The sequence below is a fragment of the Tetrahymena thermophila genome (assembly GCF_000189635.1).
Source record: "Tetrahymena thermophila SB210 genomic scaffold scf_8254650, whole genome shotgun sequence".
NCBI lineage: Eukaryota > Ciliophora > Oligohymenophorea > Hymenostomatida > Tetrahymenidae > Tetrahymena > Tetrahymena thermophila.
The window spans coordinates 721,603-735,397 of record NW_002476418.1 but is presented as its reverse complement, the minus strand read 5'-3'; the positions used below and the strand labels follow the sequence as shown (position 1 = coordinate 735,397).

At 21.0% G+C, this 13,795-nt stretch overlaps 4 protein-coding genes across 4 annotated transcripts; 2 read left to right on the top strand and 2 right to left on the bottom strand. All coding sequences in view use genetic code 6, as the record gives it.

The window, feature by feature from the left end:
* Positions 1-3,834: 3,834 nt before the first annotated feature.
* TTHERM_00077810 (hypothetical protein) lies at positions 3,835-4,239 on the top strand (the record flags this gene model as incomplete). Its single annotated transcript, XM_001015721.1, has 1 exon — positions 3,835-4,239. The coding sequence occupies one exon, from the start codon at positions 3,835-3,837 to the stop codon at positions 4,237-4,239; it is 405 nt and encodes a 134-aa protein (XP_001015721.1).
* Positions 4,240-5,315: 1,076 nt separating this feature from the next.
* Positions 5,316-6,991, bottom strand: TTHERM_00077800 (sterol desaturase; the record flags this gene model as incomplete). The annotated part of the gene is made up of 6 exons (XM_001015720.2): positions 5,316-5,333; positions 5,389-5,599; positions 5,652-6,067; positions 6,334-6,458; positions 6,546-6,647; positions 6,697-6,991. 6 exons carry the CDS (start codon positions 6,989-6,991, stop codon positions 5,316-5,318), a joined length of 1,167 nt encoding a protein of 388 aa, XP_001015720.2.
* Positions 6,992-8,539: 1,548 nt separating this feature from the next.
* Positions 8,540-8,938, bottom strand: TTHERM_00077790 (prefoldin; the record flags this gene model as incomplete). The annotated part of the gene is made up of 1 exon (XM_001015719.2): positions 8,540-8,938. The coding sequence occupies one exon, from the start codon at positions 8,936-8,938 to the stop codon at positions 8,540-8,542; it is 399 nt and encodes a 132-aa protein (XP_001015719.1).
* Positions 8,939-10,479: 1,541 nt separating this feature from the next.
* Positions 10,480-13,266, top strand: TTHERM_00077780 (Dip2/Utp12 family protein; the record flags this gene model as incomplete). The annotated part of the gene is made up of 9 exons (XM_001015718.3): positions 10,480-10,563; positions 10,731-10,820; positions 10,889-10,982; positions 11,041-11,147; positions 11,436-11,558; positions 11,613-12,380; positions 12,461-12,827; positions 12,888-13,096; positions 13,165-13,266. The coding sequence occupies 9 exons, from the start codon at positions 10,480-10,482 to the stop codon at positions 13,264-13,266; spliced, it is 1,944 nt and encodes a 647-aa protein (XP_001015718.1).
* Positions 13,267-13,795: the final 529 nt, after the last annotated feature.

Here is a 13,795-nt window from a genome sequence, read left to right as displayed (position 1 = left end):
TACCTATTCATTTATCTGTCAATAGTTCTACTTGAGTTATATTTCGTAGAATCAATACAAAGCTTTTGATAAAAATAAGACAATAATGGTGATATATTTTAAAGTTGAAATAGGAATCTAAATAATAAAATGCAATATGTATCGATTGTTAATTCATAAACGACTGCAAGAGAAACTAGTTTTTCCATAAAATAATATAACTTTTATCCAAGTTTCTTTTAAAAAAATATTACTTTTCAATTATTTTTGATAAATTTTAGTTAACTATGTTACTAACAACATGTTTGCTAGCTAATCATGAATTGTAAATATTTTTGTTTACTATATGATATGAATACTTTACTATAGATTCTCATATTTGCGTAATTTACGCTCGCCCCCCATTTTTATGACTAAAAACAGTTTATGACTTAATTTAAAACCACTTATTTAAATAATATATGTATTTATATGAATGAATTCACAGTATATTCTTTACTTATAAATATAATAGAAACTGGCTAACTAAGCAAATAAATGATTAAAGATTTGAAGATTAAGTTTTTCACACTTATATTTAAATGACAAAAGTATTTTTGAAGATATTCAAGTTGAGCGAATTAACAACTTCTTAGAGCTAATTTATTTTTCACAAAATTTATGCTTAGAATTATAGATAATGCACATTCTAATAAGTTATCATAGAAGGAAAAATATCAAATAAATAGATAAGTAAAAAGAAAAATTATTGAGTGCACTTTGTAAGTCAATAATTTTTAAAAAACAAAAATAATTTTTCAATAATTAAAAATAAATGAATGAATGAGCTAAAATATGCAAGCAGTTATTTTAAAAATAATTAACTCTCACTTTCGCTTAACTTTTATTTGCCTAAATTTAGATATATTATATAAATAAAAAGTTAGATCATTTATTTTCCTCAAATAGTTAATATATAATTTGTGTTTTTTAGGTAGAGACAAATTAGTTGAAAGTTATAAATAGAGTATAGATTGATTATTTTTATATTTATTAATTGATTTTTAATTTTAAACTAAATAACTCGTATGTTACACTTGAGCGTTTAACAACTATGCATATATTATATATTTTTTAAATATGAAATAATTCATAAAATATATTTCATTGTGGATTGAAAGTATTTCTAGTATAAGCTTAATTTTTATTTAATAAAAATTTAGGTGTAATATTTAGAGATTTTCCTTTAAAGTATGATTGAATATAAATTTAGATAGCTAGTGAAAAATTTATTCAATTTTTATTTAAATTTGGTTTTGTAGTAACAAAATTTTATGTTTTAGAAGAAAATTTGCTTGGTTTATCATTTACTTATTTGTATTGATTTGTGTTTAAATCCCTCGATTAAAAAAATTCATAACTCTTTGTGAATTTAGTTGGGAAAAATGTTAGAAATTTTATTAATTTATGTTTTAATTTTGATCGAATTTGATTGATAAAAAAGATTGTTGCTTGCTTGTTTGTTTTAACTTGAATTTAATAAAAATTATTGATAATAAACCTGAAATAAGTTTTATTAAAAATAATCAAAATCAGCGACAATTACTTTTTGAGTCATTTACAGATGATAAAATTTTATTGATGATGATTTTTTTTTAATTATATAAAGTAACTAAGTGATCTTTTTCTCTTTCAATATCTCCCACCCAAAAATTGTTTGTTTAGTAATAGTTGTTTCAGATTATATTAACGAAAAGCTAGATTCATTGATAAAGGACAAAGGCAATTCATTTTTTAAAGATGAATCATTTTAAGAAAAATAAACGATATTAACTGAATCAAATAGAAATATTTTCTAACAAGCATTAAAATTAACTATACAATCAAGTTTTTTAACTGCCTTAAACTAGAAAATGTTATATATTTTTTGTATTTTTTAGTTAAGGAAGATAATTTGACTGGAATCTTAAGTGATTCATATGAATTATCAATGAAACATTTTTTTCTACTTTAAAAATAAAAAATAAATACTTCAAATGATATTTAAAAAGCTTAAATTAACGGTAACGCTATTATATGTAGCAGCGTTTTATTGAATTTTAAATGATTTTATTGAAAAATTATCTCTAGATTAAAGGTTAATTCTTAAAAAATTTTGAAATTTTATGGGTAAATTTTTGAATGAATTAACTCATATAATTAGAAAATTGTATCATTTAAATTTTTCTCGAAGTTATGCCATCTTTTGGACGCTTGCTAATGCTATTAACTATATTTTTTTAAAAAAATAAACAAAGTTTCAAGTTTTGTAATATAATCTTAACCATACATGGATGGATTATTTGATTGTTACTAATATTTTAAAATTCTGGTATACTTTTAATAACACAGACAGTTATTTATTTATTATTGACATCATAATGAGGTAAAATTAATTTGAAACTATCTTTTAAAATTGAAGTCAGTAACTTAACCAAAAATTTAATTAGCAGCTTCCAGTTGATACTAGCTTCATCACTGGGGGCTTTTCTTAATCAAATCAAAAAATTATATATTTATGTTCACAACTAATATTTTATCAAATAAGCATTTATGTTTCCTAAAAAAACTTATATATATCAAAATTTAATTGGTTGACTATAATTTTATGAATTATGCTTGAAGATAGATGCACATTTTCGTTTTCAAATAATTGACAATTTTAAGCGAACTAATATTTATTGTGCAATATTCTTCTTAAAATTTAAACTAAATAAATACATTTTTTATATTTTGCAGTAAACCTTAAAATAATTTATCTATTTATTTTTAAACTAAATAATGTAGAATTTTATCACATTTAAAAAATTTATTTATGAAATTTTGAATTTATTTATTTTTTCTAATTCTTTGATAACTTATTATTATATAGATCTATTATCTCTCCTTAATTTACAACTATAGCAACTTTTACTGTGGAGCATAATTTTTATTTATTTCATTCGAAAATTTATTTAAATTTTTTTTTACTTTCATTAAAATTTCAAAACAAATAAAATAAATATACATGATTTATCGATTTTTATATTATTAAATTATTATCATTTTCTAATGAAAATCCCTTTAATCGATAGTTAAACTTATCTATTTACTTTAAATGTTTGACTTAACAAATTTTTCATCTTTCATTTAATGAAAAAAAAGCTTTTCGTTTAGATAAAATGTATTTGTAAAATTGAGAAAAATATGTTTGAATAGAGTAAATTTAAAAAAAAGTAAAATAAGTTATTTTTAATAAATTTAAATTCAGGCAATATACTTATCCTTTATTTTTTACTTGACTTCTTGAAATTTAATCATCACAAGTATAAAATAGACAAAAAGTGATTGATTAATTTCTCGGTTCTAAAATTATTTAAAAGTTAAATTACAAATATAAAAAAAAGCATATTACTTAAACATTTCATTTTAATATGTAAAACATTTTTGATGATAAAATATTAGAATAGCTTTTTTGTTGTTTTTTAAAAATAAAAATGATAAAATTAATGTTAAAAAATACAAAAAATTGATAATCCTTAAATATATTTGTGCTTTTGTAATTACAGTTAATTATCTATATGTAATTCATTACACAAATTTGATAAAATTGCTTTTAAAATTACATCAATACATATCAAAAAATAATCAAAATTTCATTAATATAAAATAAAAAATTAACATGCACCCAAGAGTATCTATCTTATTTATCAAAATTAAAAAGAAATGTGAAAAAAATAGCCAGTTTGAAAAGAAAACTTCAAATTCAAATGCTGCTAACAGTTTATAAAAAATTACATAATTAAAAAAATAAATAGATAAATAAATAAATAATTAAATTCACCTCTTAAAAAAAAAATGAAATCTGCTGCTCTTATCTTAGTATCCCTTCTTGTTCTAAGCTCAGTTAATGCACAAAGTAGTTCATATGTTCCTACTTTTACCACTAATTAAACTGCTCTTTAAAACTATTCCACTTGTACTGCACCTATCATGACTTAAACCCCTTGTAGTGCTTCATCAAATGCAGCTGCTTGTGGCACTGCTCTAACAGCTTATATGTCATGCTATGGTGGTTGTATGTCTAAAACCTCATATTCTGACTTTAACAGTTGTGTTAATACCTGTGGTACTACTGCAACTGGATAAAGTAGTGATCTTTCCTCATATGTTAGTTCAATGAATGGCTGTACCAGCAAGCTTAGTGGCTCTCTTTTATCTTTATCTGCTTTACTCTTATTCGTTTTAGCTCTTGTTTTCTGATTTGAAAATTAAATAATATATTTTAAGTAAATATAGAGATATGTATGTGTTTTATTATATACTTTGTCTTGAGGTATTTGCTTATAATTACTTTCTTTATTGATGACTTTTTTAATATAGATTTTTTAACAAAAATAAACAACAAACAAACAAGTAAACAAGATGCAAGTAAATAAATAAATGTAATTTATATTAGTTAATGTCAGCAATATATTATTTCGAATATTATAGTTTTACTTTCTAATTTAATTGGTATTTTATTTTATTTAGAAAAAACGTAATAATTTTATTTTAAAGTAATTTTTCAAATATTTTGATACTCTTTTCTCTTTAAAAGGGCAAAATGACAATAATTTTTATCTAAGAACTTTTTTAGTGTATAATATTTGTTTTATGGATTTTTTTATAAAATTAAATGGTAATTTAATAATCTACAGTTTATTAATTTATTTATTTATTATTTGGTGATATTCCAAGCTAATTCATGAATTGATACACTTATTTGTTAATAATAAATATTACTACTAAAAATGTACCTGAAAATTTTACTCTAAGAAAGCTAATTTTAAAAATTAAAACTTAAAAAGTTTAAATATTAATAGGAAAAACTTTAAAAATAAATATGAAATTTGTAAATATGATTTTGTTTATTTATTTAATAATTTTTAAATGATAAAAAAAAAATCAATATTAATTAACATAAAAGGCAAAAAAAATAATTTTTAAAATAAAAAAGTCTAATTTAATGTCTTAGGTGTTTTTTTCTAATATGTAATATTTAAAAAAATTTAATTCCTTAGCAAATAGGCTTTTTTGGCTTTTCGCTTTCTGAGTTTTAATATTAATACAATTACTACTTATTTTATCATTCTTAATATTATTATTTTTTTTTATTTATTTATTTAATGGCTAAAATGTGAATTCAAACCAATTCTTTGTATTTAATGATAAGGAACTTTACAAATATTTAAAATAATTTCAACAATAGCAATATAAATGAATAGTTTCTTATAATTTATATTATTTGGTAAAATAGTAAGATTTTTATAGCCAACTTATAACTACTAGTGAGATACTCATTATGTCTTACTTTACTAAATAAGATAATTTATTAATTTTGAATGTTAATTTTATTTTATTTTAATTTACTTTTTAAGACTATTTAAACAAAAGGTAATCTTTGTTTGTTTTGAAAATGGAGTCAAGATATGTAAAAAATGAAGAGAAATTTCCCATGTTTTTTGAGTGATGGAAATTGTGATAGTCAGAAGATCCACTGAATGGGAATATTCTAAACATTGCCCAAGGGAATTCGTATCCACAATGGCCATCATAGGTTTCTAAGATTCTCCATAATTACCTTTATTTAAGAAGAAAAAGTATTACATATGGAATTTAATACATAATATTACCAAAATATATAGACAGAAAAGTGGCTTCTGTGACCTAATATCTTAAATCCACTAACAAAAGGTAAGACACTTCCAAAAAAGTAGTCTACAGGATGAGTGTAAGCTACTGTGCAGCTAAAAGCATTGTAATGCTCATGATGAATTTTATGAAATTTGTACATAGGCTTCCAATGGAAGAACCTATGAGAGAAGTAAAAGAAGAAATCCTCAGCTATCATAAAAAACACTATTTACAGAAAATATTATGTTTTAGAAGGCAAGTTTTCTATAGCATAATTGTAATGATCAACACCTTGAAGATACTCAATCACCACCAGAGAAATATTTATTAAAATTAAATTCATAGACATATACTTGATCATACGATTTCTAAATGGAATCCATTCTTCTTTACTTTTTTCCCAAGGCCAAGGTTGCTTTTGTTTAATTTTTAATTTTATTTAATTTTCATCAATTTTTAATTCATTTTTAATCGAAAATATTTTAAAATGTGATTAAAATTTAGAATTATTAATGATATATTAATCAATCAATTAATATATCATTTAATTATTTATACATGAAAATAATAAATTATCAAAAAATTTCAGTAAACTAATATCATTAAGCAGCTTGATGGTTAATGAAAATATATTTTAAAATTAAATAGCTTGTTTGCTCAAATTGAGCAAAATAATTTTACTTGCAGAATTCTGTATTTTTCTAAGAAAGGATGCTTCATACGATATATCAAAAAGTAAAAGAGATTATTTATTAGATGACTAACCAGTGGGAATATTATGTTAAGTACTAAATATACGTTTTTCCCTAATATGGATTGTAAAAATAAAATGAATTTAGATATTTTGTAACTATCTAAATTTTAATTATTAGAAATTGCTTTAAAAATTATACAATATCCAAGTGGAATGATGAATTTCCAAAACGTATGCAACAGATCAGGTACAAAGTAGAAAAAACTAAACATCATTATTGCTGAAGTTATGACATGATAACCTATATTTAAATTGTATGAGTATTAGTGAAAGCGTTCAATAAAATTTACCTTTCTGCTAATAGCGAAATTCATCATTTACGATTAAGTCAGATAGAGATTCACATGGTCTATAAGATACAATTTTAGTCATTGATAGAAAAAAATTCAGAAAGTAATTAATTTTTTTACAAATAATTGTTTACTTAATCAAATCCTAAAAATAAAGTATTATTTAATTGTTTTTTCTTTAAAGATATTAGAAATAGAAATGAAACACAAACAAATCAATTAATTTTTTTTAATTACTAATTGGTTAAATACTTTTTTATTTTTTGTTACATTTTGATAAAATTTAACACCACATTTTTCTGATAAATTCTAAAAATCATTTGAAATATTTATAAAATAAATAAATAAAATATATTCAAAAAATTAAAAAATAAAATTAGTTTATTAAATATCAAATTTAAAATATGATTTTATGAAATAATTTGCTATTTTCTTCAATAAATTAGTGATTGCTATAAGGATTAAAAAGTAATAAATTTGTTTAAAAATATTTCAAAAGTAATTAATTATGTATTTTAAATTAATTTAAAATTTATCAACCAAAGTAGTTTAATATATGATTTGTATTTATTTCAAAAAATACTAATCAACCCATTTATTATCAATCTTAAGTTATTATTTTTCTTATTCAATAATCCAATCATATATTTATTTTTCATTTTTGTGTTTTTGAGTTGAATACTTTAGAAAGTTTTATTAATAAAGTTAAAATGATTTATTTAACTTTTTAGTATTAAAATCAGTAATATTTTAGAATAAATTCTAAAATATTCTTTTCAAAAAATTAATGTAAAAATTAGGATATTTAAAATATTGAATATATATAAATAAAATACCCTAGGGTACTACTTTTTTCAAGGCTACATACACGAATAATAACTGAATATATTAGCACTTACATATGTATTCTATTTGTATGTAGTCTTGAAAAAGGCAGTACCCTAGGGTACTATAACATATATAAATATATTTAATTATTCGAAAAATTTTATCTCTATTTTATTTACAATCAAGTTAATTTCAAAAATAATTTCCATCTTAATTAAGAATAATATAATATTACTCAAAAATATATTTTTTAATAAAACATTTTGGATGGATTTTTATTTTTAGATTAACATTATTTCATAAATTATTCAAACAAAAGCTATTTTATGTTTGTTTTTTTATTGATATTTTATTATTTTATTTATTTAGCTTCTTGTTAGTAAATCATTTTTATATTTAAAGAATGAATATTTTCTTCAGAGAATTTAGCAAAATTTAGCATTCTAAATATTGAATTAAGATGAATTTATTTTATTTATTGAATCATTAAATTAATATGTAAGCTAGTAAATTATTTTTAAAATTTGAACATCTATGACATTTATTTTTCTTCATAAAATTCAAAAAAGTAAAACAAATAAAAAAGAAGATGTTTTTTTTAAAAAAAATATTTTAGAAATAGATAGTTTTAAAAATAGCACAAATATTATCAATTACTTACTATTTTTGTATGAAAACTATCTATAATAATCGATAAAATAAATTGAATATTTTTTTCATCTAATGATTTTATTATTTATCCAAAATTTTCATTCAATCTCATTTTCATTTACCATTCATAAATTTTTTTGCTCAATTTTTTGAATTCGCTAACAAAATTTTAGCTTGCTAAGCATATTATTTAATGCAGAATAAATAATGTTAATTGTGAAAGAATTATAAATCAGAATAAAAATACAAAGGGCAGACAATATTTAAGGATACAACCAAATTTATTTTAATTTAAACTTTAGTTTTATTAAAGTATTTAAGCTTTATAATAGTATACATACATAAATATATGCATATTGATCGATCAAGCTAAGACACCAGTATTTTTTTTAGTACCATCATCTTTTTTACCAAAATTGTCTCTATTAGGTCTTAAATTATGAGTATTTTCAAAATCAAGTAATTATTTTTCTTTATTTTTAAGAGCAGTAGAGAAATTAACACCTGTTTTTTCAAAGGATTCTACATTTTCCTTGAGAGAGTTTAGGACTTCACCCAAAGTTCTCTCTACCAAAACACCGCCAACTAATCTCCAGCATCTTCTTTCAGTTTCTAAATTCTTGATAGTTTCAATAACGAGCTAGTTTTCTCTCTTTTCTTCTTCGATATCCATAGAAGTTCTTAAGAGTTCGCTATATTCCATCTTAAGCTTGTTATATTATTGAACGACTTCTTGAGAGACCTATTATTGTTATTGTTCCATTTTCTTTTCTATTTATTTATTAATTAATTAATCTATCTATCTTTTATTAATATCTTTTGAATTTTGTTAATAAATATATAATAAATATTAAACTGATTTTGAATGTTTTTTTTATATTATTTGGATTAATGTAAATATATAAAGAAGTCCTATTTAATTTTACAAAAAAATTTGTTTTCTTTTTAAAAATTCGCAAATATCTTTTTTATTTCAAAAAATAGTATATTTTTTTATATTCATTTATTTTAAATATTTAATTTTTTAATTATTTCCCATCACAAATACTTCTTAATTTAAAATTAATTATCTATAAGCAGCATTATTAGCTACGAGCAACCAAGTAGTAGTTAATTTCCTTATTAATACTTTAATTAAAAATCTCAAACTAAAATATTTGAACATTTTAACAAAAATATAGAATCAACTATTAAGTTAAAATATAAATTACATAATTTCTATTTCTTAAAATAAATAATTTATAACAAAAGTAAGTTTTAATCATAGATCATATATTAAATCTACTCATACTTCTAGAAAGTTATCATATGATATATATTTTAAATAAACAAATTTTTAATATTATAGTTTGTTTGAATAATTTTATGTATTTTTTTTAGTTTTTAATTAAGTTAAATTACTTTTTTTATTTATAAATTATCTAGGATAATTTTTTTTTTTTGATATTTATTTTATATAAAGTAAATAGATTTTATTTCTTAAATTTGATAAAATTTTCTTTGCTTATTTATAAAAATTATTACATTTACTTACAAATAAAAAATTTAGTGTAAATAAATATTTAAATTTCTTTAAAATAGCTTTTTTACTTATTTTTGCATAAACTTTTAAAATGAATAACTTAATTTTAAAAAAGTTCTGAATTATTTATTAATAAATTTGGTTATTTATTTAAAGATAATTAAATTTTATGTTAAATGATATTCAAATAATTAAAAATTTTTTTTTTTCATTTGAAAATTATTTTATAAATTAAAAAAATTAATTAATAAATATATTAAATTTAATGAATAATATTTTACTAATAACTCAAATTATTAATTTCAAATAAAATAAAAAAATTAATTAAAGCTAAAACATTTTACTTAAATGGAAATAGAATTCATAAAATGATAAACAAATAAATTTTTCAGTAGAAGATTTAAATATAATGAAAAAGAACAATGAGGAGTCAAAGTAGAGTAAAACAAAAAATAGAATTTGCACATTTAGCAAGAAGGATGGATGATTAAATAAAGAAAGAATGAATGAATGAGTAAAATAACTAGAAATAGGTTGGGACATATAATTAGTTATTTTGATGCATGCAGAATGAATATGAAATTAGCCAAAATTAATAAATAAAGTAAAAATAAATCATATTTATTATTTAGATAAAAAAGCAAAAAAAATATATATATCTTAATATCTATACTAATAAACCATTCATCATCTATCAAACAAAATATTAAGAAATACAAATTAATAAATAAATAAAAGACATTAAGATTTCTACTCAAATATAGCACACTAAAAAATAGTAAATGAGCATCGAATCAAAGGTTTTCTACAGTTTTTCTAAAGACTGTGACAAATTCCTCTTAGCCCACTAGGACAATAAAGCATCTGTAAATAAAATTCAACATATATTTACAAATAATGCTTTTGTGCAAATCTTTATAGGCTTAATTTGCTTCTATTGTTAATAGGAATCTTATCCTACTATTAAAAACATTTAATTTAGACTAATAAAATATCATCAAATCAATCAACGATTTTATTTTTTTTAAAATAGCTTTGGAATTGTTTGAATGGCACAGAATAGAAGATATTGTTATAAAAAGAATTTTTGAACACATAAATCGAATCTTTGGATTTGGCCAAGGTACCATCCAAATTTAATGAATCATAAAGCAGTCTTTTATTAATTTATTTTCAAATAAATATTAAAAGAAAAAAGGATTAGAAATTGTTGTCTTTGCAAATAATTAGGGTAAAATTCTTCTTTACAATGTAAAGAACCAAGAATAAAGTGTCCTTGCTAAGTGTAATTATCATTAAAGAAGATATTCGCATTTCTAAAAAATTATATCTTAAATTTACAGCCCACACAGGAAGTGTATTCGATATCAAATTCAATGAAGATTCCACTCATTTTTACACTATTTCTTCTGATAAGAAGCTCTTCAAGTACGACCTTCAATTAAAAGATGTAACTTATATATTATTTAACTATACTAATATATTAAGAGCAATTATTGTTTCAAAAAATGTCAAAAAATAGATAGTAAGTTAGTTAGTTAGTTATTTAGCAGCAATTATATTTAATATGAGAGCTATATATTGGCATATCATAAAAAATTAAAAAAGATTATTTAACATCTTATGAAAATATAAATAAATAAATAAACTAATTAACTAGCACTATCTATCTGTTGAGAGATATTTATTTAAAGAAAATATTTATTTATATTTTTTAATAATAATTTTAATAATATAGGTTACATATGTTAAAGAAATTAAAAGAAAAAATTTATTGGAAAGTGGTGTCTTAGCTCCTGTGAAAGATAATGTTTTATTTGCATATGAAAATAAGCTTACATTGTTAGATACAGTCAGCGATGTATTAATTTATATTTTTGTTTAAATTTATTTAAACTTTTGTTTATTCAAATAGAGCGAAATCTTAAAATATAAAGGACACAGTAAAAATATTAAAATGATTAGAGTAGCTAAAAACAATACCCACTTTGCTTCCTTTTCTGATGAAGGCTTTATTAATATATACAATATCAAGGAAGAAAAACCTGTCCATTCAGTTAACATTTTATCCAAGTCAAACTTAATAAACTTTGTCTTTGAGAATACCTCAAAGAATAGTTTTACTATTATTGCTCTTCACCACGATTTTATTGAAACTTGGGAATTCACTATTTCTAAGCAATAAGATGAAACCAAAGTTACTTAAAATTCTAATAAATCTATAAAGTTGACTCAAACTAATATTCTCTATATTGCTCACTCTCCTATTAAAACATCTACCATATCAGTTGCATATGGAAACAATGTTAGTGTTTAATTCTAAAATGTTAAAGCTTTTACTGACAACAAGTTCGACTTTGAAGAATTTAAAAAAAGCATCCTTACTATTAACGCAAAGAAGGAAGTTAAAGTTAGCAAACAAGCTGAAATCGATAATAAAGAAAAGGAAGTTTATGTACTTAATGAGAAAGACTAAACTGAAACCAAAAACCTTAATGGTATGGAGACTGAAGAAGACAAATAAGCCAACAATGAAACTATTTTAGAATATGTTAAAAAGGTTGATACAAACAATGAATCTAAAATCCCTGAAATAAACTCTGTCTAGTCATTGGCTGTCGTCTTATTACAAGCTCTTTAAAACAATGACACTTAATTAATTGATTTCTGCTTAGAAAAAGATGTAAATAATTGAATACATTAAATTGATATTTTTTTTTAAAGAATATTTGATTGAATTTTTTTTTTAATTTAAATAAATAGAATGAGGATTTAATTGATTAAACTGTTAGAGGTATGATCAGCACTAAAGTTATAATCCTTATAGACAAATTATATGAAAGATTAAACAGTTTACCATATAAAGGAAGAAATTTAGGCAGATGGTTAAAAGCTATTCTCAAATACCATTCTACTATTTTAATTACTTCTCCTTCTGTTCATGTTAAGCTCTAACCTTTGATGGTTTTAATTGAAAATAGAACTAAAAATATTGATAAATTGATTGGTCTCAGAGGTAAAATCGATATGGTATTAGCTTTAAGACGTTAGACTAAAGTCGAATAAGAAGCTACTAACGCCACTTCTACTGATGAAGCTAAGAGAAAGCCTCTCGTTGTATATGAAGAAGGTATATTATTATTATTTTAATAAAAATATTTAATAACTTAAAACAATTGATCTTTAATAGGTGATAATACAATTGAAGAAGAAGATAAAAGAAAGATTTTATAAAAGCCTAAGTCTAAAAAGAATTCTAAAAAATCAAAGGAAGAAGAATTTAGCGATAGTGTCAGTGAAAGCGACAGTGAAAGTGAAGAAGAAGGTTAAGATAACGACGACATTATGGGTTCAGAAGAAAGTGATGTCGACTAAGACTTTGACAATGCAGCCAAATAAGTAAATTTGAATAAAGAAAATTAAAAGATAAAATTAATATTTTTTTAAATAATTAATAAATTAATTAGCACATCAAAGAAAGATAAGAAAAATATAAAAATATCAACTTCGATGAAGATGATGATGATGACATCGATATGGAAGAAGATAGTGATTTTATTGAAATGTGAGAAAAAAATAATTTTAATTTGTAATTAATAAAAAAAAAAATTGAAATGTAATAAAAATAATGATGAATAAGTAATATATTTATTTATATATAGCACATCTGTCAAATTATCTTTTGAATTCAATCATCTTATTTCTATCAATATCTTTAGTTAGCTGTTTGTTTAAAATTGTTCGATTTTGCCTTAAAATTAAAAAATTAATTCATATAAATTAATTATTTCCATGTGTAAGAAAAAATTATTGATGTAATCATATAAAAAAGATGGAATTTTTACCTGTTTTTGCCTATTTTTAGCAAAATACTGTGCTTTATTTGTTTTGTTTTGGAAAAGATTTGACGATTTTACTAAATTTTTATTTACACAAAAGTTTTTTAATAAATTTTCATTCAAAATAATTTTGACTTTCTATTAATAAAATAAATGAAGAAACGATCATTTAATTAATAAAACAAGTAAATAAGTAAACAAGAGTTCTAAAAATTGAAAAGTGTGGATTCTATCATAAATTACACTTTAAAATGGTATT